The 27508-nt window shown below is 45.1% G+C and overlaps 1 protein-coding gene across 1 annotated transcript in view; it reads left to right on the forward strand.

Moving 5' to 3' along the window:
* The first annotated feature begins 218 nt into the window (after window positions 1–218).
* LOC146210340 (uncharacterized) overlaps window positions 219–27508 on the forward strand; it is a 54807-nt gene continuing 27517 nt past the window's right edge. The window contains exons 1-2 of the mRNA XM_084582312.1: window positions 219–374; window positions 559–729. Of these exons, the coding sequence (XP_084438438.1) occupies window positions 219–374; window positions 559–729 (327 nt within the window). The remainder of the gene's footprint in view (window positions 375–558; window positions 730–27508) is intronic.

Raw genomic sequence — 27508 nt, forward strand, 5'->3', positions numbered from 1 at the left:
TTGATGTACACCCATCATTCGTTTGCTCATTTCATAATTTCAGAGTCTTTCTAGCTATTTATTTTAGGCTAATGCCTGGGATAAAAATCTTCTCGAGCCATTTGTTTTTTAGAGCTTTCCATCATTTATGTGGTTAGCGTAATTTCGTTGTTGTTTTTTGTCTGTTTTTTTTCTTAAGGAGCTTTTTGCCCCACCATTTTGCCGAACAACCTCCTTCGATGTCGGGACTGCCCAGTGCACACGTGGGGTCTGCTGACGGCTGCAGAGACATTCCGAGAAGGCCCCAAGCAAACGACGTCTGCAGTGTCGTCGACAAGCGGTTCACGCGGGGCCGGCTAATTGCCGGGATCGAAGGTGCCATTGTGGACAGAAAGGTACGCACAATGCTCGCCGTGCATGCCGAATTCCGTCCCGAGAAGCGGCGACAAAAGCCAGGGACAGTCCGGCCTCTCAGAAACGCTCCCTGGAAAGGGGCGCCCCCTCTCCCGCGCTCACTTTCGTGCGTCCCATATTGTCTGACCCAGATCGGCCGCTTCTCAACCGCGCATCCTCACTCAGGTGAGGGCTGTCACCTTTGGCCCCGGCGGAGGTATTAAAGCGACAGTTGGCTCCGGAGCGCGCATTCCGACCGCGCACACCCTGGGATACGCACGTGGAACGGCGGCGCCGCTCCTAGACACACAATGCACCCATAGCTCGCCCCGCAGGAGGAGCCTCTTCTCAAGCATGGTGAGTGACGCGGGAGGAGGCTATCGGCGAGGCAGCCGCGGCTGCTCGCCAATGGTCACCTTTCTCAGTGCTACCATGTTTCCCACACCGGAAGCGGCATGCCGATTTCCTTTTTGTTCCTCGCGCTAGTTCTCTTAGTCGTAAGTTGGTGGACTTTATATTGCTCTGCCACGGTTAACAGGGGGAGGATTTTGGAACACGAAAAATCGCTCACAGGCATTAATTTATGACAAGCATACAAATCTGTCTAGTGGGCCGGATAGGCATTTCAGGCGCCTCGAGGATTAATTCTTGTTGGCCGGTGAACCGACAGCGCAGCAGGCCTCGTTTCCTGCTTACGGCGACCGCTGATGCACATGCTTTATTTGAAAATTTTGTTTCTCGGACAATAATTGCGAACCTAGTGTAGTTCTAGCGAGTGATTCGTAGGAAGCTCGACATAAGAGCGAATGTTTATTTTTGTAACCACGATTTAACGCCCGAGAAGCAGCTTTGGTCATGAGGGACTACGAAGTGCCGGAAGCACCCCATGCAGGACATCACTAGCATTTTACCTCCATCGAAACGGGTCCGCGCGGCCATTGCTTTCCAGAAGAATAGTCTGGTTAATCACGCGAATACCTTTGAATTTTATCAACTGCATTTTGCTGGCGCAATTAGCTGCCGCATCTTGAATCAGTTTTCTCCTTTTCATTGGCATAAAAGCAGAAATCAAAGGCCCGTTTTATTTCTTACGACCAGCGAGAAAGCATTAATTTAGGCCCTTCGCGCGTATTTAGATTTAGCATGTATTTAGCAAGCCACCAGTGCGGCACCTTGAATTAAACTCGGGCGGTTAACATTTTCACTTGAGATGTCAGCTGTTTGACACACCAAGGGAAATAGCAGTACGCTGCAGGGCAGTTTCTATTTCGCCGTCAGTCACACGCTGCTTCCGACGTCATTGCTGGCTATCAAAACTGGGAAATAATCCAGTGCACAAGTCCCAATTTGGCAGGTGCAAGATATCGCTTTTTACTGCAAAGTTTGGCTTTGTGCCTACACTACACATTCGCGCAGCTCTTATTACATTCTAAACGGCGGAAACTGAGGTTTTCGTACTTGGTTCCCTAAACGCGTGCATTGAAAAACGGTCCCACTACTTGGTGCAACAACTCTTTTTGCGGGTGGAAGGAACGCATTGAAAGGCACAACGGAGGACGAGAAAGGAAATGAGAATGCGAAGCCATTAAGGTGTTAGGACCTTGTTGTAAGTATCGGTATTAAAAGCTCCATCCTCCTCCTTCCTGCGTTAGCGAGCAAATTTCTTTTGGCGCCGTGAAACTCGTAAGCCAGATGAATGTTGTACTGACTTAAAACAAAGAAGCAACTGCCGCTTAAGCAAGACGAGCGTTTCCAAGCTTAGTCCTCGATGGTTGCGAAGCAAGTGGTCGCATTCTACACATATCCGGGCGAGCGAGTGCACACTCGTCAGAAGTGCTGTCGAAAGTTGGAGAATTTGTCTTTAAGCTTTTTGGGCTTGAGTGTGCGCAAGGCTTTGCACACCGATCGTTGCGCACACTCCATCGCAACCCGGGAGTCTAAAATAATGCATCGATCGCGCCTGCGACTGCTTGAATAAGTTTTCTTCTGTTGGTTCATATTAGAAAAAGGAATAAACTTGCGCAAAAGGTTCTGGAAGAGCGCTCTGTTCTTCCTTTTGTTCAAGTTTATTCCTTTTGCTGAACAACAGGTGTTTCGTCCCGATGTGCTCACCAGGCAGTTAAATCTCACAGCTGATCGAGCCAACGGTACATAAAACAAGCATTCTGACCATGCACTAAATGTGGTTAACGAAATAGTAATTTCGAACGAATGACCAGGTGAGTGCCGCAGAGATGCCTGGCAATCTTTGCAGTTCGTTTCAATGCAATGGAGTCTCATATGTATACGCCTCTACGTTCTGCTATAAATTGTTGTACTTGGACGTTAGTTGCAAATGGCTACGCAGCCGTTGTTGGCTCGCCACCGAGAATGTGCGCCTTCAGTTTGACGGAGGAAGGTTCGCGCGAGGAAAAGATAAAGGGCAGGAAGCAGGAAAGAGCGGGAAGCCCCGGGCAAGCGCGAAGGTGTCTTCTTCCCGGTCACGGCGGTGGGAAGCCGTACAGAGACAACAATGCGGCCGGCACGCGCACGACTGAGCTTGGTAGCCGGCCGAGATCCCGTGCGTCAACCTGCAGGCATTCGAGGAGGCCAGTCTCTCGCCCCACAGTGTTCATTCGTTTTTTTAATGATGTCAGCCTTCTTGAAGGGTCATTAGGAGTAGTAACAAAGAAGCAAGTGATTCCACAGAGTCAAGCGGGTTTGAGCGGGCAGCCACGTTGATCTATGCATGCGCTTTACACTCAGATACAATTCAAGTGTGAAGTAATCGCCGTTCAAAATGCCTCCGTTACAGAGTGTAATCCTTTTCTTAAGTAAAAGCACCAGACGGAACTGCCGCCTTAACAATTTTGATGCTTCCTCGGTACTCTCACAGAGCGCAGAAATATTCATGAGACATTTATTTCAGTTTCCCATCTCAAATTAACTACGGGCAGCTGGAGAAATCTTCAGGGGACATAGCCTTTAAAAAATATATGAAAAACAAGCATTTAATGCGTTGCTTAGTCGGTGGAACAGCGCGAAAAAACGAAACACTCAAGAAGAGACGCACAACAGACGAGCTCTTCTTGAGTGTTTCGTTTTTTTCGCGCTGTTCCACCCACTATGCAATTGTACCAACTCGCCCAACTGTCCATCCTACTTCAATGCATTGCTGGTAAATATTTTTGTTGTTCGCTCTGCATTCCTTGCTCGCATCTTGCTAACACCTCATTTGCATGCAGTGGCATTAAGTGACAACGAAATTCCCAGACTGGTTGGCATAGGGTTGCCGACGCAGGTCGTAAAAAAATAAATAAAAAAGATAAGCCTCACTCTAGATTACCGCTTAACACGTGGAATTGTGGAAGTAAAAAGAAACAAGATTGTGCGTAGGGCAACATGAGATTTCATGCTTTGAATCCACGTTGTTCACTTGGTCCGTAAATTGTGCTGCTTTCAACGAATAACTTGTAAGTCAGTGCTCATACTATGGATAAAAAAATGCTGCTGTCTTGGTCCTTTGCACTGTTTGGCTTTCAAAACAGTTCGGGGTGTCCCACCTTCCGCGCTAATGAGACAGCGATTGAGACGAAACATTCGGCACCAGTTGCTACCTGAGGCATTACATATCAACAAAGCTTGGGCTCATATTATGACCACTAATTCGCATGCACCCCGCCGGGGTGGCGCAGTGTTTATGGCGTTCGACTAGTGTGCCCAAGAATGCGAGATTGAATTCGGGCCTTGGCGGCCGCTTTTCGTTGGAGGGAAGAAGCAAGGCACCCGTGTGCTGTGCAGTGTCAGTGCCCATTAAAGAACTCCAGGTTGTCGAAATTTTCGGAGCCCTCCAGTGGAGGGAAACCTCATAAACAAAATCAAACTTAATTCCTACCACTTCGCACTACTAGCTAGCATTACTAATTTACTGTTTAGCAGAATAACACAATAGCACATCGTCCACAATGTCGCACCGCTGTCGCGACAAGTGGAAAGTGAAGCACTACGGGGGGGGGGGGGGGGGTCCGCTCTTGAAGCCCAATCGAAAACGAATAAAGCTAAAATATTTTTCTGATTTGTTGAGCAAAACGCATTTGATCGAGAAAATGTATATTGGTTGACAGGAAAGGAAAAGTGCAATATATGTCACTCCTCGGTGGACGTGTGAGCCGTGCCGTAAGGGATGGGAGAGAAAGAAGAAAGAGGTGCCGTAATGGAGGGCCCCTTCTAAACGGGGCCTTCACATTAAAATGCACGTCTAAAACAAATGCGAGTTCTCGTTGAGAATAGCGTTAGTTCCCTTTCGGTCAAACTCGCGGGGTCCCTGACTCCGAGATGTCTCCTCTTCTATTCTCTGTTCTGGACGGCGAAAAATTGTTTTTAAAATCTGACAATATGCGACTCTGGCCGCCTGGAATCAGCTTACGCCTTCTGCAGCGCGCAGCATACGCTGCCAAAAAAAACGTGGTGTAGCTGCAATTCTCCAGCTGTAGCACATGCACCTTATATGGTAGTTCAAACTTCGGTAGTGCAAGGTCATTACTCAGAACGACCTCTTTTGACATGTGCGCTGTAAATATTTCCTTGCGCTGCTGTCCTTTTGTGTCCTTCTTCCTGTGGTGTTTCTTCAGCGCTATAAAAATGAAGATCATGTACCAAATAGCCCGTCAGAAAGTGCTTCTGCGTGCATATAATACCTTCAAAGCTGAATGGGATATTTATCGCTATTTCGTCCTATTTTAGCGGAGTATTTGTCACTTTGGGATCTTGAGTTTTTCATTAGTATGGCATTTTGGAACACTGCTCCAGTTTCCCATGCTCGTCAGCTAATTTTGCCCTTTTATTCGTGCATCGGAGAATTCTGTCACATACTGGAACCAATTTTGCATCGCAATAATCAGCCAGTGATTCCGGGATTTAGCCATCACAACACGTGCCCGTCATGTGTTGCTGGAGAGTTGTCGATGGAAAATATTAGTCGGTTATATAAGCCTTGCTTACAAGACTGAATGGAAGCTCCTACGAGATCCCATCAGCTCCTATTGAGCAATATTTGTTGTTGGTTCATGCTTGCACAAAAACCAAGCGCAACAACGAAATGGATAACAGGACGAAGCGCTGACTCAAAACGTTGCTGGGCTTCGTTTTTGTGCACTGAGTCCTGTAATCATGAGCTCTCATTGTTGTCTTACAGGTCAATGCTGCTCGAATATTGATTCATTTGGATTTGAGGCACAGGAGTAAATTTCGCATGTGTTAAAGTCTCTCAACAATAATAAAAGAAGAAACGTTCGTTCTATAATGCCCCATAATTTTAAATGTTTGAAATAACTGAAATCGAAGCAGCTAAATTTCGTCACAGTGATTTCAAACGGGGCCATCGTGGACACAAACTGTTTCGCATAAGAAATGAAAATGCACGATTGTGCTGATCAACATCTCGAGTATCATTTGGGGCACAAAAATATGGTGCCTGCGAATCGCGGAATGCGTATGTGCAACCGTTTCCATCGCAGTGACGCGTTGTCCAAGAAGACCGTCCGGGCAGAAGTGCTCCCTTGATGCACTAGGTGAGGTTGCTTGGCCAAAGGCGACGCCGGGATCTTCGTCTCGGCCCTCGTTCGGTGAATGGTCGGCTGTCGCTTCATTGTGCCACGCGAGAACGCGGAAAGCGCCTTTCATATTCTGTTTGCCGCCGGGTCAAGGGTTGTGTTCGCGAACAAAGGAGGCGGTCGCAACGAATGCTCCCGCCGCCGTCACAAAGTGCGTCTTCCGCCAAGCGAAAGTGCCGCTTTGACAATGGGACGCTCAGTGCTTTTGTTACGGCGTTTTTGATCAATGGAAAACGTACAAAGAGTGAGCGGAGACGCCTTTCTACACCCACGCGCGCGATCTTTCTAAACGGTATAAGAGCTGACGCGGCAGCGTACGTATTTTTATGTCGCTTGGTGTTTAGGGAAATGAAGGTCAGCTCACTTAGAATTAATGACATGCAATTATATAGTCTGTTCGATTCCCCATCGCAAAATGTATGCTGAAATTTATGGGAACAGAAGTTGAATGTGCCCATTGAATGCATACTCTTGAAAAACTGGTGTGCCCATAACGGCCACTACACATCTCGCGCCCTTTGAGGCCTCGAGATTTTCCAGAGAATTCCAGGTCACTCCCTGCATTGCAGCTATTGTTATGCGCTGCACTGTTTTGTGGTGCTATAGCTTAGCTAACGGCCACTACGTCGAACCAACTTTGCCGGAATCATGGCACCTCACGGGAACCGGGCTGTTTGGCCGGTCTCTAAGCTTCGCAAGGGCCGTGACTTGACGTACTCTGTTACGAGGCCTAGTCTACAGGCAGAGTAGGAAATCTTCGAAGGCCGAGTCAAAAGGTTTGAAGATGGAAATCCCCAACTAAAGAATCCAACGTGTATAGCACACTAAAAAGTAAGAAAAGAAACAGAAATCTAAAACAAAAATATGATCGCGCGGTTTAGGTCGAATCACGAACGTGCTAGTGCGTTTCGCCGGGCTTTTAAGTGGTTTATCTTGATTCTCCATTGTTTTGCTAGCTTTGTTCTGACTTACCTCCGCTGACGTGTGATGTGTGCAGCTTAAGTTGGCCGAAGCATTACAATCAAGCTGCAGGAACGAGCCCTATAGGATCCCGACGGGTTCGATTCCCGTCGGAGGCTATGTGAGGTTTTGAATGTTGAGAGCGTTCTTCTCGAGGGCCGTTAAAGGTAAAATATGTGCCAGCTGTTTTTTTTTTTCTTCATGTCTTGACGGTGTCCGTCTAGGCGCTGTCCCGTGGCCAGCTTCGCATAGACCGGCCAGTGCTACCAAGCTAGATCGAGTTTATCGAGATAACGCTTCCGCTGCAAGACTGGCCAAGGTTGCTAACTAGGTTTGATACTGAAGCGAAGATGGCACGTAGACAGTAGCTTAGAATAGACAGGTGAATTTATGGGAGTAAGAGCGTTGAACAATCCCCCCCCTTTGGCATAGTCCATGTTCTAAGAGACTCTGATAAAAGCACCCTTGACAGAACGATCATGAGTGGATTTGTTTGTGCCTACTGAGGAGGAGGATCCTCTTCTTACAACGCATTTGTGGTCATCTATGCGCAGCGAAAATTAGAAAGGATCTTTTGAAAAATGCTCATATGAAACCCCGCTTCGAGGAAGGCCATACACATTCGACACTCAAGTGCAGAGATCTGAAACGTAAGTGTCAGCAAAATAGCCCAGTCGTCATTCTTGTGTGCTTGCTGGTTATGATCTTCGGCAAAGATTAATGGCATAAGGAACAACACAGGGCGACTGAGGTCTCTTATCATCGTTTACGTTTGCTGTGTCGTCTTTTGCGCGGATTCCCTTGCATATGTTACATTTTGACTTGCGTATCCTGGCGACATGTCCTCTGTACAAGCTTCCTACATTGGCACTCTGAGTAGCCAGCCATACCCCAAATATTTAAAAAAGTGTCGCATCGCTGAATGCAACTTGTAAAAATCATCTCTTGCCCGTTCACAGAACGAGGTTTCATTCCGCACCCACGGAGCGGTGACTGGGTTTCCAGGATTTCCCTGCCAACAAATGTCAGTAGAGAGTGAGCGGAGGGATCGCAGGGTCAAGTCTGCATGACTCCGTTGAGCAGCTGAATGTTTTACAATGACGCAGCGTCAGAACATGTTGGGCAGCCCATCAAGTCCAGTAGCCCGTGAAATGTACAATCACATGCTCCCAGTTGGAATTACGTGCACAAACACTTGTCCCAAATCCCAAGGCGCCGAGGATGTAACCACGCGTTCGTGCGTTTCAGTTCGTGACCGAGGCACACGGCTTCTTCTGCGATGGAGCCCACTTCGTGGCTGGCTTGTGACCCTTAGAGGCCGCGAGAAGGTCATTCCTTGGACCCCGTGGATGCCCCCTTGCACGTGGTGCACACGGCGGTCGGCCAATCACCAACATGTCTGCGCACCCCGATCACCAGCGCTCCAGAAGCGCTTATCCAACCGACGGCCTTGTCCCCATTCCGAAGATTGCAAATGGACGGCCGATGCGAAATTTCTGTTTCTCTTGTGTGCGTTTTGCTAGCCGCTTGGAGATTACAAAAGGGATGTGCGGACAGGTGGCTTAGCCAGTGCACGACAGGAGATCCAAATATCCTACCTCGGGCTGAGGTTACAAATTCTCCACTGCAACGCGAAAAAGCATTTTGGCTGCTCGCAGTAACTTCGTTCCTTAACTTGCATATTTTTTTGCGTTTGATGGTAACATCATGAACTTTCGGAAAATGTTACGTTAGCGTAAATGCTATTTTGCTCCCCTCCACAAGGATCATCATCGCCTGATGTTGTATTTATATATATTTTTTTCAATTTTGTGCACTAACCGCTGCACAATAGAAGAACATGTTGTGTCAAAATTTTCTCACAGCCATGAAAGCGTGTTTCCTGAAGATACTAGCCCAGGATCCTCGGCAGGCTAACGACGGATGACAGTTGGGTTCTACCCGATTATAAACATAATCGAAAAATAAATATCGCAAGTTTATATTCACAGAGTTTCCGGGCTGTTATTTGCAATAGGGAAGTTTTTAGAGCTTCATTCTGACCACCGGCAATATTTACTGAGCTCTTGCAGAAACACTGGATAAGGAGTGGAGCTTTACACCGGGAAGCTGCCAAACTAAGGGTGCCGATGCTATTCGGCGCGACGGATGGTTAAAAGGAAACGCCCATTTTTTTTACTATAGACATTCTTGCATTTTGTTGCCGCACTCTGCGCATTTGTTAATCGCCTCAATGAAAAATGGTATCCATTACAAGTAAAAAGAACCACTGGATTTCGGTATAAGGTGTCATTGGCCGGTGGTGCTTTACTCTGCCGCCCTTTGCTCAGGTCACCCGATGGCCTTTGCGGATTAGCTTAGAGGGATTTCTCGTTGGAATATTCTCGGCAACTAGTCGCGAAGCCTTGCTGCATTGGAAATGGTTACCAGCTCCTCAGCGACTGCTCATCAAACGCAGTACCGAAATGCAAGACAAATTGCGGCCAGTTTGCGAGTGGCCGTCCAGCACGACCGGGTGCCAAGTTCGACATTCTAGGGCATGTACACATATCTTAAAATGTCTTTGTTTACATGTTAACGGGATGGTTACTTGTAAAGGTTTTCCTAAGGACGGGAAAATGTTTGGGCGTTTTGGGTCATCGTCAACAATGCAAAGTGCAAAAAAACGGCACAGGACGCGCTTGTCCCGTCCTCACCTTTGTCGTTTTTTGCTTTGTTGACCAAGCTTTTCCTGCGCTCGTAGTAAGTAGTACACAAAGCTGTAGGCAAAAAGCCTTCTGGAGGCTTGACGAGAAAAATTAGCGGGAATGGGAAAAGAGAAAAAAAAGAAAACATCGGTAATCTTCACAATCTGCTGTCACAATAAGAAGGCATACCCTGAGTTGTTGGTGGTTTGTTCGGATGCGAGGTCAGAGCTACGTGTGTTGTATACTTTTGTCGTAGTGTAAACGAGGCTGTGTCATTTTTCGCTATGCCGGAATGGTGCTGTGGACTGGAATTATGCGGCAACAGGTAGTGTCTTTAGTTGATCAACGACTGGTTTTGCATGGGCGTCAAATTTAGCATTTGTAATGATTACTATTACTTTTTTTCCTGTAACTTAGAAAGAACGTTAATATCGCTTTGCGTGGTAATGCCCCAAATCAGGAAACAGTAGCTCAAAGTGGGAAAGAACAATAAATCAGTGTAACAGGTTGATATCCTAGAGCAAAAGAAACCGTAGCCGCGACATCAAGCCAACTGTGCGAGCGAGCTTTGCACGAATATCGCTGATATTCGGATTCAAATACATATTCTCATGGAAAATAATACCTAGGCTTACGACCTAGGGTGTTATGTCTATGATAGAGGAACCAATAAAAAGGCTGATATTTGAATTTTCGATCTCGTCACGCGGGCGAAATAGCATGGCTTTGGTCGTGGATATGTTTAAAATCAATGAATTTGAAATACTCCAGTTGTTTATCAAATAGAGCACCTTGTTAGCTTTGATTTGGAGATCAGGTAAGGGTGGGCCGGGGAAAAGCAAACTAGTGTCATCAGCGTAAATTCTCAAGTCAGATGTGTCCATGTTACTATGTCGTTAATGTATATGTTAAATAGTAAGGGTCCCAGAATGCTTTCTTGCGGAACACTGCACCGGACCGTTTTCAGCTCTGATTTAAAATCATTAATTTTGGCCTGTTGACGGCGATTATGCAAGTAGCTTTTTAAAAGAACCAAGAAGCTATTGCGGAAACCATAATATTTTCAGTAAGAGTTGTGTGGTTAATGCGACCAAGCGTCTTTGAAAAATCAACTAATATCGCAAGCCTATATTTTTCGCGCTCATAAGCTTCCAAAATAATTCTTTTTGGAGGACTAGCGCGCTTTCTGTCTAGCGATTCTTTGTAAATCTGAATTGGTATGGTGTAATGGTGTTTGAAGCTGCTCATTCTATCATGAATTAGTTTTTAACGTCGTGTACCGAGCAATAACAAGTTCTCTCTCGGTGTCTTTCTCGCATACAGAAATCTTTAAATGTCTCTAAAAGTTGCCCATTCACCGGCGTCGTAACTACATTTCTCCCGGCATCAACAACATCCAGACTGCAAAAACTGAATCAGTGAAATACCTCGGTGTACATATTTCATGTAACCTAACCTGGATACATCATGCTAACCAGATAATAAATCCTGATAATCGCACTCTAGGTTATATACGACGTAACCTTTCCATCGCTTCTCCCCCAATAAAACAACTTGCATTCCAAAGGTTTGTGCGTCCTAAAAGAGTATGCTAATGCTAGTTTTGTACCATACCAAAATAGCCTTACAAATGCCCTCGAATCAGTTCAGAACAGAGCAACACAATTCATTTTGTCAAATATTTCTATTATTCGAGTATCTCCGCACTAAAAACACAATTAAACTTAACCTCTCAAGCCTCACAGCGCAGAATTTCGCGTCCTAACCTTTTCCATCAATTTTTCCATTCTTTGATAACCCGTACATAAAAAGAGCCCACCCAATCTCCCGCTCCAGCCACATTAACGCAGTGTATCCTTCTCAGACGCACACTACTTTTCAGCAGTCATTATTTCTGCGCACTGCACAGGATTGGAATGGCCTGCCCACCGAAGTCGCTACCCCCTCCCCCCATTCATCGACCCCAAAATATTCAAGCGGCTCAAAGAAAACATGTCATTTTGATTTTTGTTGTACTTATTTGCCCTGTAACGCCCACTCCCTCATGTATTGTCTCACCAGAAACCTTTGAGGAATGAATAAATAATATTATTAAAAAATAAAGATCTATCAGTGTCGATGTATTGAGTTGGGTGCACGTAGCTTGGTTAATTACGTTCATTAAAGCGCCTCTAGGAGCTCGTAAAGCTCAGTTCGTTGCGGAGTGGCACTTGGAAGATCCATATTGAAATCGCCTCCTAGCACTAAGCGGTAATTGTTCACATTTATCCACTAAAAATAACAGTCGAGAAACAAAACGAATTCAGGTAGTTTTCCTACCGGTGGTCTATATACAACAGATATGATGCACTGATTATTTTTTAAGGTCAGTATTTCAAAATGTGCCGTAATGTTTGAGAAAGAGTCAATTAGCTCGCAGTCTAAAGTATTCGTAAAGCATGACACCACAGCCCTGGCTGCGGTTTAACGAAAAGGAAGTGTAGCCAGGTACACGTAGGGCTTCGGAACTGTCACAGGACCATGTTTCCGAAATCATGACGACGTGTAAGTCAAATCTGTCAAGTAGACCACTGATTTCGTTGCGTTCTGAAAGACACAAAAAAAAGCTAGTGGGCTTCGGTATTAAATCTGAGGCAACTGGGAAAAATATTTTTGTGATCATTCAAATGGCTTTCGATGCGTAGCAATGTCTCGCTTGTGAATTTGCCCTGCGCTCACAATAAGAAACAAAATTAATGGGATATATTTTACAAGATGATTGCGAAAATCTACAATCTAGTTGAGAGAATGTCTACGGATGTGCTAGCAGTTAGCATTACTCTCTTTTCCGGAGAATGTCTAAAATTCATAAAAGAAGACCGGCTGCTCGCTTGCCGCCTTCTTTTTACAGAGCAATTCTCTACTGATGCCTTCACTCCTCGAATTTTTCCTCTTGCCGCACTTCCTTAGTGCTTTACCCACACTTCGTTCACATCCGCACTCAAAAGACGTTTATCATCATGCCTTAACCATTCGGGCTGTTTTCAGTTTCTCTGTTCTACCTGTCGCATTCTTTTTTACCGTTGCTCTGTATGCGTGGAGCCTGGGTACATGATGGCATACCTAGACGCCAATCAAGAGGCTAGCTGTACACAGCAGCACACCACAATGACAATGCAAAAAAAAATTAATATCGAATTTTACAGGAAAGTTCTTAAACGGTATTAAATATGAACCAAATTAATCCCGCCTTAGAAGATTAGGAGAAACTAGACGTAATCCCACAGTCAGCACGATGGAATTTTCAGTGCACAATCTGTTTCCGCAGTTGGAACCCGTGTCTTTTTTTCTTCGCCCGTGCATCGGCGCGCTGCACTGTCTACGCAGTTTCTGCCACTTTTGAGGCGCCAGAGAAAACACTATTTTAACAAATGCTCACCGTTGCTCTTTGAGTAACACTATACTAAGCTGTCCTGACTTGTCAGTCGACGAACTATCAGTGGTGGTGTCGGAAACTGCACTGAAAATAGCTAGTGTCTTTGGCAAAAGCCGCATTTAAGACGGCTTCATTTGGAACGACCAGGAGAAGCTCCCAGTGGAACACGCAATTTCCACCCCGAAAGAAGAAATGTTGTCCCACATCGATCAAGGCACGAAGCCTTGATGCCCAAGCGAGCCGTTCGCAGCTCTGACTGTGTCCATCCCCGTGTGCCGACCATGACGTGAAAGCTGGCGCAGTGTCGTAATTTCTTGGAATAAAATGGCTACAAATATGAGGTGGGACTGCTTATGAAAAACAAATATTTGGATGAAAGATGGTTTGATCATCTTCTACGTATCGTACTGAAATTTGATATCGCCAAATGTTCATGTGAATGCAGCCTGATGGTTCAAAATGTTGTTGCTTAGTTGCTTTAAATATCTTGGACTTTGCGAACCACACTTCAATTATGGCCTCATTATTAAGGTTGGGGTTCACAGCAGTCACCAGTTCTTATACCGCGTCAAACACACCGACTGTGACAGAGCGCGATGATGTCAAGGTAGATTGATTTAAAAACACAGCTACATAACAAAATGTGCCCATAATGCGCCGACTTACAGACTCTGTGGACGTCAGCTGCAAGGATGACGTATGAAGCATATATCCCGTAAACTCTTCAGGCTACCCCGTTTGTTTACTCTGCATACCAGCACCTTGGGGCGGGATTCGCTGAGGCGTCGGGTCACCGGAGAGCGATTGTAGTGCTTATATAGGACTATATATGGAAAGCGTCTCAACCTGTCAAAAAGGTGAAGCCTGAATATCTTGACCTCACGCTTCACCCCCATTAACCGTGACTGAGGAGACAAAGATTAGAAAGTGCCCATGAAGCCTTCGTAGTCCCAAGCGAAAATCCCATTACTGCATGGCTGGCAAGATGTTTTCTTGACAACACACTGCTGGCTCACAACGTGTTGAAACCGGGCAAGTATGCACCATGGACAATTTTCAGGTGGAAAAAATCCGAGTTCTTGCAGTGAGTGACAGCGATGCTACTGATCCTTTGAAAGGGCTTCATTTCTTCAGATGCATCTATGGAGATATGGTCAAGGTATACTTCGACGGTGATCAATAAAACTCGTTCCGCGTCAGGTGAATATTCGGTTAGCTATTGTTGACCTAACAACTGTTCATGGTCGCTGGCATGGCAAACTACTTGAAGGGTGGTGAATAAATTTTCAAAACCTAGTCGAAGGCCTCCTTCATGTCAAGCAGTGTGAAACAGGCGTCAAAAATACCTTCATGACATCCCAATGATCTCATGGAAGGTACGTGGCTATAAAGAGCCTCTGAAAATAAATGGACGTTTTAGAACTCGACAGCAAATCGTGGCGCCCTTCCTCGTCAAGAGCGGCCGACCTCAAAAGAGCGGCCGAGAAAGTGCGCGGCAGCTCGTCCCCATTGTGCGGCGGGTTCATAGGGGTTAACCGCTGTCTGGCGCTATGAATAGCGCTGCCGGGGCATCGCTTACAGCCGGGATACCGCTGCTGAATACAACCGCTTAATGGCCGCATTTTATAGCGCCCTCGCGGTGCAGCCTTAGTGGCTGCGCGGCCGGAACGTCATAATCTACATCAGCTGCTTCATTTCGCACCTTTTGCAGAGAAGATGCCGCCCAATGTAGAGCTTCGACTCTGATGAGAATTTATCGTAAATCTTTGCCTCGACGCCTATCATGGCTCAGCGTCTGTGCATTGGTCGTTTATTAGATGAGGCATTAAAAAACTTGACTATACGTTTCCTCAACTTTTTTATCTATTGAACGAGATTGAAATTAGGCGAGAGCCGATCTCTTACAAGATGATCTCAGGTTGATATTTATATAAAAAAAAACATCATGATGCAAGCGTTGATTAGTACTGGAAGGAACACTCAAACATTTAGGCGATTTGGCCAAATATGTGAAGGCACCGTCTTTTATTTTTCTCTCTTTCGGTTTGAGGGTTACAATGGCAGGCCTTAGGACTGCATAGACAAAATCGGCGTCTGGGGTCCTGAACGGTAGCGCACTAGAAAAATTTTCATACCGCTTCACTCACATCAAAAGCACTAACAACAGACCCAATACTAAATGTCCGCCCCTATATAGGACCGTCTCTTTGCCAACTCACTCCAATATTGGTCCGAAGGATTTTGCTGTCTGGAAGGGCAATGCGATATAATCGGAATCATTCCGCACCGATGGGAGTTGCCCTTTACGAAAATGGGTTTTGAGTTTCTGGTTTGGTCTTATTGTTTTCTTAATGAGTACAAAGGAACTCAACAGACATTCAATCCTTCTGTGTTTTAGCAACAACCTTAAACCAGATTTTCAGCTGACATTTCACATTACTTTTTCTTGTTTTGGAAATCAAAGTTTTTTTTTGTGAACTGCTAATATGTAAGCACAGAATGTGAAAAGTCAACGGAAAGTATGATGTGTATTTTCTCGGTCATTGCGACCACTCATTGTGAGGACACGGTGTGTTTCAACTTGAAACACAGTGCAATCTGAGCAGTTCAGTATAGAAATAAATTATTATTAACCATCACTACATGTGCGTTACTATTACTGCTTGATGATTTTGGAGGACGTATACATAATTAATGACGAACAACATATTTTTAAAAGAGTTTAATGAATACTACATGCCCTTACATTACTACCAGACAGGAAAGGTGGCCTGAAATGATTGAACTCAAAACTAAGCAATAAATTGATCATTTGGCAGTAATGTGCGTTGAATTTCCTTTCACATATGCTATGTTTACAAAGTAATCACTCAAAAGGAGACAAGGAAAAGAATAGTTTACCGAGCGATGGGCCCATGAGAGAAAAAAAAGACATACAGAGCTTGTAATGCATGATATTTTGCGTGTTTCTTAAGCTCTCGAGCGCCTTCTTGCTCTGCGTATAGATTAGCCGAGCTCTCAGTCATCGCATCGCTTCCCGAAATGTTTAGATACAAATAAGATTTACCAGTCGCTGCTGCGCTTGCCGGTATTGAAGCTTGGTCTCACTTTTTTTCCTTTAAGGTTTGTGCTACAGCTCCGTGTTCAGCGAAAATTACGCCGAAGGTAGCAACCACCGAAGAGCCAGCGCTGATAAATTTGCCAGCGATGCCAGACTCGACAGGTTCATATGACTCCAGTGGGCAAAATAGTGCGCATATATGCATCCAGAACATTAGATGCAAGTTCTAATGGTCAAGAAGTTGTAATTGTTAGAGCAGCCGTAATGGCCTGTACACTTCGAAACATGCTTCGAAACATTAAGTCCCAATCTTATGAATGCAGTCCAGACATAAGAAGCAAATACGTTACCAACGCTACCAGTTCCCCGAGTGGCCGAGTGGTTAGCGTAGAAATCTACGGAGTAAGAGGTACCGAGTTTGAATCGCACGGAGATGCAGTTTTTTTTTTCGCTTAGTTTTATTTTATTTTTTTAACTTTTTTTAATGTAGTTGACGTGCTTCGCTACGTTTTAGCTTTTACTTTTTATCCAAAAGTGAAAGCCATCAGGCGCTCTTTGGTCAGCACTCATGAACAACACACAAGAAATGCACACATTAGGTACCAACCAGAAACACGGTGGCCAACTTTCTTATGAAACTCATCAAAAATGCATCAAGAAAATGTATAGAAATGTTAATGTGCATCATGAGAAATCTAATCAACATTTGATCAGAAACCCATTAAGCTTTTTGGTAAGGGTGACGGCAGTGCACAGCTCTCTTACGCTGTAATTACGAAAGGGAACGCGACAGAGGCTTTTTTGGGCCAAAAGGCGTCCTTGGGATCGAGGTGGCGCAGAATAAAAAACAAATACGCACGTTAGTTGGCATAAACATTGTGGCTTAATCGTGTCTGTTGTGATGCCATACCATTTAAATCTACCTCGGATTGAATGCCGCTAATTCCATACCGCACAATAATTTCCTTAAAAACAAACTTAAGACGTAAAGTATACGCATGCTGTCGCTTCAGCTCTTTCCGAAAACAAAAGAAACTGAAAAACGTCTTTTTAGAGACCCTGCGAGTGCTCTTTATGAAAGCAGGAAAGCGCTTTGCCCCGACCAACATTACAACGAAACGAGGCAGACTGTTTAGACGTGCGTATGCAAACTCTGGGAAGTTCCCGTCTCCCTATTTGGACAATGCAAACATTTTCCGTGCGGCGGTTCTTCGTTTATGCCGTTTCTTTGTCGCACACCGTTTTATATTCTCCCAAAGAGTGCTTCTTACGTGCTGTGACTGGATTCCTGACTTCCTCCAGCGGATTGAGGATAAAATAGTTTGTCAAACGAGGCTTGTGGTTCTTCTCATTCTATTCTGCAAAGATATTTTTTGGAAGATAAAAATTATATCCTCAAATTTGGGGAGTTACTTTGCTCAGCGTTTTTGTGTGTCGTTCTTGGACTCCTGATATGTTGAGAACGTACTTTTCGGTTCGTGCAAACTTTCCCCACCTGCCAGGTAGCTTTTCGTGCAAGGAGCACTACACCTCGCGACCACCTTTTTTTTTGGCGCTTCTAATATTAACGCACCTGTTTAGGCGTTGGGCTACGGGTCCTCTCTAAGGAAACAAACACGCAGCGCGAAATTATCGACTAAGATTTGTTTGCAAAACTCTGGCCACTTGACACTTTAACTTTGAAGCATGGTGGGCTCGCTTTGTGTTTCTCATTTACATATAATAATATACTGCTCGTTACCCCGAATTAAGCTTCTCTAAGTTCATTCGACAAAGTGTGCGCCATCGCTCATTTTGAAGTGAATTCTTGGATGATTTATTTCAAGGTATCAGGCTTATCCCGACCTTGGTGTTCTGCCATTCATTTTTAGATGGCTGGATACCCTATTGCAAAAACCAGTGCCACTGGGAGCCAGCGCCCCAGCGCCATACCTGATTATGGTCCCAGTATGACGCTGGATACTGGGCGCACTGGGACGCGGCATACTGGGACGCTCCGCGCTGGCGGCACTGTTCGCCCGGAAAAAAAAGGCGTGGGATAAAAATTAAAAAGTAAAAAGTAAGGAAACAAGTTAGGTACATAAAAAACCTTAAAAAAAAAAGTAAAAAAAAAAAAACACTGCACCGAGCGTGCCTCGAACTAAGTCCCTAGGTACATTCCAATCACTAGCTGAGCACTCTAACCACTCGGCCACGCCGAGAACTGGATTTTCTGCAAACATTTCTGCATTTTATGTCAGGACCCGCATTTATAAGGTTGGGACTTCATGTTTCGCAGCCTACAGGCCATTGCTACCGCCCTGACAATTGCAACTTCTTGATCATTTTAGCTTGCTGTCTGCTCTCACGACTTGCAACTAATGTTCTCGGTGCCTATGCGCGCTATTTTGTGCAGTGGAATGATTTTAACATGTGGAGTTTGACATCGCTGGCAAATTTACCAACGCTGGCTCTTGGGTGGTGCTCTGCTACCGTGGGCGTAATTTTCGCTGAACACGGAGCTTTAGTAGAAGCCTTCAAGGAAAAACGTGCGACCAAGCTTCAATACCGGCAATCGCCGCAGCGATGACCCTAATTGCATGTAACTAAACCTTATTTGTATGTAAACATTGCGGGAAGCGTTGCGATGACCGAGGGCTCGGCTGCTTGATACGCAGAGTAAGAAGGAGCGCAAAAGCTTGAGAAACACGCCAAATATTATGTATTACAAGCGCTGTATGTTGTTGCTTTTTCTCTCATGGACCCATCGCTCGGTAAACTACTCTCTTCCTCGTTTTAGCTTTTCTTTCTGCTGTTGATACTGGGCCGTGGTGCAGGCTGCGCTCGCCTGCGATTCAGCCCGCATTGAACATTTCTGCAGTAATCATTGCGTTAGAGTTCCCTTAAGATCAGCTGTGAAGTTGGTTATGCATGGTAGCCCACATTATTCAATTGCAGCTTTAGTAGTGCGTTAATCGTCAGTCTGTCATGAGATCGAGGCGCGGCAATCGTTGTCGCTCTCGAAACGACCTATCGAAACATGGAAACTCTAGAAAAAAGATACTGCCTTTGTTTTCTTAGAAATGCGCAACGACTTCGCAGCAAAAAGCGCTTGCTTGAACCATATTTTTCATATGCCCCCCGATGATCGATTGAAAGTACGCTGTTGCCCTGTTGGCCCCTGAGGGATGCTACTCCGGCTGACGCCGCAGGCCGCACCGGCTATACTGGGGCACTGGGACCAGTGCGGCCCAGCGCACATACAGCACTTCTCCCAGTGCATCGCGGATGCCAGCGACACACCCAGCGTCAAAAGTCTAATCCCAGCGTTTTTCTCCCATCGCACCAGTGCAGCCAGTGTCTTCCCGTTACTGCTCCAGTGAATATCGCAGACCTCCAGCGTGCCCAGCAGATCCAGTGAAAAACCAGCGCGAAAATCTTACTGGTTTCGCACTGGAGACGCTGGTTTTTGCAATAGGGTATGCCGTCTTTCATTACGCTTGCGTCATATAAGAAGCGATTCTGGACGCATGCAAAAAGTTAACTGGCTGGGAATAAGTAGAAAAGACTAGAATTGTACAAATTCACGGTATAGCTTTTGAGCGGCTTTTTTGCATACCTTTGATCCCCAATCGTGTTGCTGTCCTGGGGGGCAACAGGCCTTCTCCGCTTTTTCGGAATATGATACTTGTGATCGAAACGAGTTGGGGCGCAGGTGTATTCTGCTAGAATAAGCACCCGGGCTGCGTTTGGCGTTGTAAGCATGCTGTGTGTTTATTACAGAGCCCCAATAACAGATGTGGGGAGAATGATGATTTAGTATTTAATGGCTCGACGGCCGAATTGCACAATTACCTTTAAGGTTGCGGTCGAACACAAACTTTTTAAACCGCAATTCTCAAAAGCCAGTGAATGGTGGGCGTCTGAGTTGGTATTTGCCCTTTCGGTGTGTGATTGTAATGAAATTGCAAGAAATCATCCTCATTTACAAAGTTTCCAAGCTAACTAAAAATGCTTCGTAGGATCTCAGTGCGATGCTACTGATTTATTATCCTGTCGCAATAACTGAGACTCGAAAAACCACTGAACAGGGAAAACGGGATATGGCGGCCCTCAACAATTACTAAGGAAAGCGAGCGTGGTTTCATGCCAGTGAAAGAGCTTTTTTTGCTGCAAATGGCCTTTCCTGTATTTGACTACCCAGATCCAGTCTGTTCGACTCTTATCCAAATATTAAACTAATGTAATCAACTGATTGGTTTCCGATTCAATAAGGTCTGAGACAAGGCTGCATACTGTCGCCCTGCCTATTTAACCTATATGCTGAGTGCATATTAAAACCCATTCGCAGCACGAATAAAACAACGACAGGAAGAAAACACACACGACAGGAGGAATGCTGCACTTCCAACTAAAGTTTATTATGAAAAAACCAAGCTTAAGTATGAGCTACTATCACCTTCTGACAGTCAAACATGTGTGTCTGAAAAAGCCACTTCATTGTCATGTAGATAGAGGGATGGGGTGCTGACACATTGATCGCCTGCTTTTCTGATGTGATATGCCTCAATTATTTCTCTTTCTACCTGATCCCTTCCCCGCCCAAGAAACTTAGTTTTCCGAAAAATGGGTTTGCACTTACAGTCTCGGGAGGGAATTGCGAGATTGCTGCCTTTTCCTTCTTTCACCTGATCGTGGTGTTCTTTTGCTCTCTGATTAAAACCTATGTACACACGATTACAGGTCAGTGGAATGCTGTACACTATCTTAGTAGTGCACCGAGTGATCGAACAAATCGGCTTTTCTTTTCTCACCATCATAGGACAAATTTTTGAAAGCTTACTCGGCGCAGAAAAGACCACGTTTACATCATATCTTTTGGAAACTTTCTTAAGATTGTGAGATAATTTACGAAGGTACGGAATTACTTGAGTGACCTGCCTCTGATCTTGCTTATCTTTCTTTTTAATACACTTTTTCTTCTGAAGCAGGCTCTCTGCAACTGCAGATAAAGTATCAGGAGGAAAGCCAGACATACGCAATCGCTCTGTTTGCATTGTGACACTTTCGGACATTAGATGCGTACACGATTTTTCTAACGCGGAATTGAGGCAATTCATGGCAATTGCTCTTTTGATTATTTTAGAATGAGCGCTACTATAGGGGAGGAGTGCCTTTTGTGACATTGGATTGTACATCCAACATATGTGTCCTTCTAAAAAATGAAATTCTTAAGAATTTCAATTTTAGAAGGACACATACGTTGGATATATGCGCCGAGTAAGCTTTCAAAAATTTGTCCTATGATGGTGAGAAAAGAAAAGCCGATTTGTTCGATCACTCGGTGCACTACTAAGATAGTGTACAGCATTCCACTCACCTGTAATCGTGTGTACGTAGGTTTTAATCAGAGAGCAAAAGAACACCACGATCAAGTGAAAGAAGGAAAAGGCAGCAATCTCGCAATCAGAGACTAAGTGCAAACCCATTTTTCGGAAAACTACGTTTCTTGGGCGGGGAAGGGATCAGGTAGAAAGAGAAATAATTGAGGCATATCACATCAGAAAAGCAGGCGATCAATGTGTCAGCACCCCATCCCTCTATCTACATGATAATGAAGTGGCTTTTTTAGACACACATGTTTGACTGTCAGAAGGTGATAGTAGCTCTGTACTTAAGCTTGGTTTTTTCATAATAAACTTTAGTTGGAAGTGCAGCATTCGTCCTGTCGTGTGTGTTTTCTTCCTCTCGTTGTTTTATTCGTGCTGCGAATGGGTTTTAATATAGATCATTACCAACTGGCCCAAACATCGGTGTTAATGCTGAGTTCATCATGAGGAAGACCGGTCTGGACAAGTCTTCAGCTGGAGTGAAGATTGCTGGAAAACGTATCAACAACCTCAGATATGCGGATGATACCACTTTAATGGCAGAAAGTGAAATGGAACTCAAGAGACTTCTGATGCACGTACAAGAAGAGAGTGAGAAGTTTGGGTTTAAACTGAACATTAAAAAGACAAAGATCATGGCGTGTTGCCCCATCAAGTCCTGGAGCATCAAGGGACCAGAAGTGGAAGCTGTGACAGATTTTCTCTTCTTGGGCTCCAAGATTACCCCGGAAGGAGACAGCAGCCATGAAATTAGGAGACGCCTGCTTCTGGGAAAGAGAGCCATGGCTAGCATTGACCGCCTAGTAAAGAGCAGAGAGATTACACTGCCAACCAATATCCGTATAACTCGTGCTATAATATTTCCAGTTGTGATGTATGGATGCGAGAGTTGGACTGTGAAGAAGGCCGACCACCGAAGAATTGACGCGTTTGAATTGTGGGGCTGGCGGAGACTCTTGAGACTTCCTTGGACGGCAAGAAGATCAAATCAGTCGATATTGTCGACCATAAACCCTGACTGCTCAATGAAGGGTCAAATTATAAAGTTAAAACTCAGCTACTTTGGTCATCTGATGAGAAGAGAGGAGTCGCTGGAGAAAGATTTGATGTGGGGAAAGGTTGAGGGTCACCGGAAAAGGGGTAGGCAGGGAACGCGATGGTTAGATGGCATCCTCAAGGCGCTGCAGATGAAGTTATGCGATGTTAGGAAGATAGTGAGAGACCGGAAAGCGTGGCGTGATATGGTCCATAAGGTCACGAAGAGTCGGACGCGACTGAACGACTGAACTGACTGAATCAACCAGGTGGTAGAAAAATGCTCGGAATTTAGCCAGCCCTTGTACATATTCACTGATAACGAAAAATGTAGCTATGGCTTAGCTAAGGTTAAGACTGGATATCTCGAAGCGAAAAGAGTTCCTCTCGTACTTCTGGCGTTTCAGCCGCTCGTCTAGCCTTGCGCTTTTCACATCTTCGCTACTTTTCAGCCAACGCCCAAGCTTCCACTTCTGGATCGGTGTTTCTGCGCCGTCCGACTGTTTCTTCTTCTTCCGTGGCGAGTCTCTATGATCAAGCGCGCCTTATCGAGGAGGAGACGCGGCGGCGCACATGCGCAGTAGCGCGCGGCGGTGGCGAAAGGTCAGGCGACAGAGTCAGCGGCGGCAGCGGCGATGACTGCCGCCTGCCACTCGGTTTCGCCCATGCGCAGAAGTGGCAAATCTGGAGCTCCGGCTCACGCGAAGCGCGGTGTTGATGAGCCTAGTGAAGCTTTTTGCCTCAAATACATTAGACGTAGTAAAAACCTCTGTAATCATGCAGACATTGCGAAATCAGGGTGTAGATATAGTGCCTAGAATATACTGGCTAGTGTGACGAGCGCCCGCGCTTCCCTATGGGCGAGGATGGCGCCATTTGCAATGAAACCCAATCGACAGCGACAAAGGGCGCTGCTTGTCGGGAGGGAGGGTGCAAGCGAGATATTTTGGAACGTGTAAGGGGTGATAAGAGAGTGCTGGTTGGAGCCTTCCCAGGAAGAACAATGAGGGCAGTGCTAAAAGAGAGTAAAAATAGGCTGTTGAAGAATTCCGCAGAGCGCAGTATGGTAATAGTAGCCGCGGGGCTAAATGATGTCCTAAATGGTGACGCTGCAGCAGTGGTGGAAAGCTTAGCTAAGGAAGTTGACGAGATCAGGGAGATAGCACAGCAGACGCAGGTAGTTGTATGCACAGTACCAGAGGTGCTAGGATTGAACGGAAAGATGGAAAAGGACGTGGTGACAGTTAATCAGGACATAAGAAAGTTAAGCCTGGAGAAGCGTTTCGAAGTGGTTGAGGTAGACAGGGAGGTACATAAAGCAGGTTTTGGTAGGGCTTTTCAGCGAGATGGCATTCATTTTAACAGAAGGGTGGGAGCAGAGATCGGCTGGCGCCTGGCAGGCAGGGCTGTAGCTTTTTTAAGGGGTCCGCGAGGACTCCGTGCACAGAGGTAGTTAGAAGTGAAGCAGAAGAAAGTGTAATAATGGAGGCTGAGAAAAGTACAAAAAAGAAATTTAACACTAGGATCAGCTACATAAATATGCAAGGAGGTAGAAAAAGACCGAAATGGCTAGAGGTAGAACAGCAGTTGAAGGATGACAAAATAGGTGTGTACGCTCTTTGCGAGACTCATCTCAGGGATCTAGAAGATCCGCCGTTTATAGAAGGCTACGTCTGGGAAGGGTGCAACAGAACGTGAACGGAAAAAAAGGGTGGAGGGGTAGGTATGTTGATACACCAGGGAACAAATTGGCAAAGAATTAAATCATCTTGTAAAGAACATATCTGGGTTTCAGGAACAATTGCCGGCATAAAGACATGGCTAGGGGAAGTTTATTTAGGAACAGGACATCAATGCAGGCAAGAAAACAGGGATCTTGTTGAATGTCTCAGTGACGATATAAGCCAGTTTGGAAACGGGGCCAATATTATTCTACTGGGGGGCATGAACGGCCACATCGACGATCTGGATGGATACACGGATTGTAACGGCAAACTAATGCTAGATTTCTGTGAGCGACACGATCTAGTTATAGTAAATAGAGAAACAAAATGTGAAGGCCAAATCACGTGGGAATTCCGCAACAGGCAGACGACCATTGACTATTGTCTAATGTCACAGGAAATTTATAGCAAGGTCACAAAAAGGGAAATAGACGAAGAAGGGGAGTGTAGTCTGGGAAGTGATCATAAACGTATTAGTCTACAGATAGGGCCCTTGATGAAAAGAGAAATGGAACTTAGACAAAACGTAAACACAAAATTAAACGACGATCAAATAGCGGAGATAGCAGCAGACATAGAGGAAGCAATAGAAAAAAGCCCCATGGAAGACTGGAATTATGAACAGGTAGAACTACTCATAAGGAGGAAAATTCAGGAGGTTAAAGTAGCAAACAGCTGGAATGGAAAGAGGAAGCCACGGAGCTGGTGGAATAAGGAAATCAGGGAAGCTATTGAACAGCGACGGGCTGCTTCAAGGGAACACCGAATGGCAAAGAAGGCACAGGTATCTCAGGAGGAAATCGACCAAAAATGGGAATCATATCGACAAAAAAAACTTCAAGTGCAGGCCCTCGTCCAAAGTAAAATAAGACAGTCCACCGATCGCTGGATGGCTGATATACACAATGCCTCTAGAGGCGGAGCAAGAAAATTCTGGAACCATATAAGCTGGCTAGGGAAGAAGAATCAAAGAAAGCAGGATCGGATTCAAGATAACGTGGGAAATTGTTTAAAGGGAGATAACGCAGTGAACTACATTACATCAGTTATAGCCGAGTCATTTAAGAGTGACGATAGAGTAATCTCCGCAAATCAGGAAGCAACACAAGGTAGCAGAATACAAAGCAGCTTAGAACTGACCAATCTAAACTGGAAAAAGGCCGAAAAAAATATTCCTAAAAACACATCTACAGGAATAGATGGAATTCCGATCAAGCTGATTAATGAACTTGGTCCAAAAAGTAAGGAAACGTTGTTAAAAGCTCTGGAAACAGTCATAACGAATAAGCAAATTCCGGACAGCTGGCGGCAGAGTAAAATGAATTTGATTTATAAAGGGAAAGGAGATAGGATGCACATAAAATCCTACAGGCCGATTACCATAACATCTGTTATGTACAGGTTAGCCATGCAGGCGGTGAAATTAAAGGTGCAAGCATGGGTAGACAGTAACAAGATACTCGGAGAACTTCAGAACGGCTTTAGAAATGGTAGGCGCTTAGATGATAGCCTGTTCGTGCTTACCCAATGCATCGAAATATCTAGAGTGGAAAATAGACCTTTGTATTTGGCCTTCCTGGACATAAATGGGGCGTACGACAACGTAAGCAGGGAACTCCTGTGGAACATATTAAAAGAAGAATGTATCGGTTATGAGATAATATTGTTCCTACAGGAAATGTACCGGGATAACAAAGTAGAAATTACGTGGGAAGGGATAAGAAGTACGGAGGATGTCAAAGTACGCAAAGGATTAAGACAAGGCTGTCCTCTATCACCGGTGCTGTTCATGCTTTATATGATAAACCTGGAACGGAGGATACAAGACAGTAACCTAGGTTTTAATTTGTCATATAGATTAGGTGGAAAAGCGGTAGAGCAGCGCCTCCCCGGTTTGATGTATGCAGACGATATTGTGCTGCTAGCTGAGAGTCTGGAAGAATTGCAAACTCTAGTTAAGTATTGCGGAGACGAAGGGGACGCTCTAGGCTTCGGTTTCAGCGCCGTTAAGTCGGGTCTGATGATTTTCAACGGCTCAACTGATCAGGGTCTTAAAATACAAGGCCTTGAAATACCTAGAGTAGCGGAATATAAATATCTGGGGGTATGGGTAAACAAAGGATTGGCATACATTGGAAAGCATGAGCAATCACTTAGGCGAAAGGGCGAAGGAATGCCGGGATAATGAAGCATAAGGCATTGTGGGGATACAATAGCTATGAGGTTTTGAGGGGTATTTGGAAAGGAATTATGGTGCCCGGAATTACTTTCGGAAATGCGGTTTTGTGCCTAAAATCAGAGGTACAGTCGACATTAGAAAAAAATCAGAGAGCCGTTGGCCGACTAGCACTAGGTTCCCACGGCAAAACCACAAATGAGGCGGGACAGGGAGATATGGGCTGGGCATCTTTCGAAGTACGGGAAGCTCAGAGTAAAATATTATATGAGGAACGCCTGAGGAAATTGGACAGCAACAGATGGGCAGCTAAAGAATTTAAATACCTGTACTTAAAAAGCGTTGACTCTCAATGGAGGAAAAGAACTAGGAAACTAACTAGTAAGTATGCTAGTCACAAGGACGGAGAAATAAAGACCATTAAGCAACAGGTGAAAAACACAATAGGTAAAAATTGAATAAATTCGATGGAGAATAAACAGAGTGTGGAATTATACCGAAAGTGGAAAATGCAGATCAGGAAGGAAGCTTTCTTTGATAACTCAAGAAACAGTGCCCTACTTTTTGGAGCTAGATCAGGGCGCCTTAGAACACGCAGCTACAAAAAGAAATTTAATAATGAAGATGACGCATGTGCTATATGTGGTAACTCCAGTGAAACGATTGACCATAATATACTCGAATGTAATAGTATCCATGCGGAAGTTAATGCAGGTGCAGTAACTATTCCTGAAGCTCTGGGGTTTAGAGATATCAGTGGCCGGGTGAATAAATCGGTGGTGGAAACTAGCAAAAACGACTGGAAGATTGCTGGCTTAAAAGCAGAGAAGTGACATAAGGGTAGTAATGTAGAAACAAAAATTTATTAAATAGAATGATGGTTTAGTTAATCAATCCAATTAAATCAATAATTAAGATATATGGAGAAAAATGAGCATGATAGCTACTGCTACCACCCCGTTTCAAAGGGGACGCTCCTATATTCCATCCATCCATCCATCGTACCACCGGAGCAGACGACGCGGTTTTCTCGCTTCAGAAGACGGCAATCTGTTAGTGTTGTAAGTGCGTGTTCAACCTACTTCTGCGCGTCTTTTGCGTTCACCAAGGTGCAGCGG

The sequence above is a fragment of the Amblyomma maculatum genome, chromosome 1 (genome assembly GCF_055883805.1).
Source record: "Amblyomma maculatum isolate TAMU_Amacu chromosome 1, ASM5588380v1, whole genome shotgun sequence".
NCBI lineage: Eukaryota > Metazoa > Arthropoda > Arachnida > Ixodida > Ixodidae > Amblyomma > Amblyomma maculatum.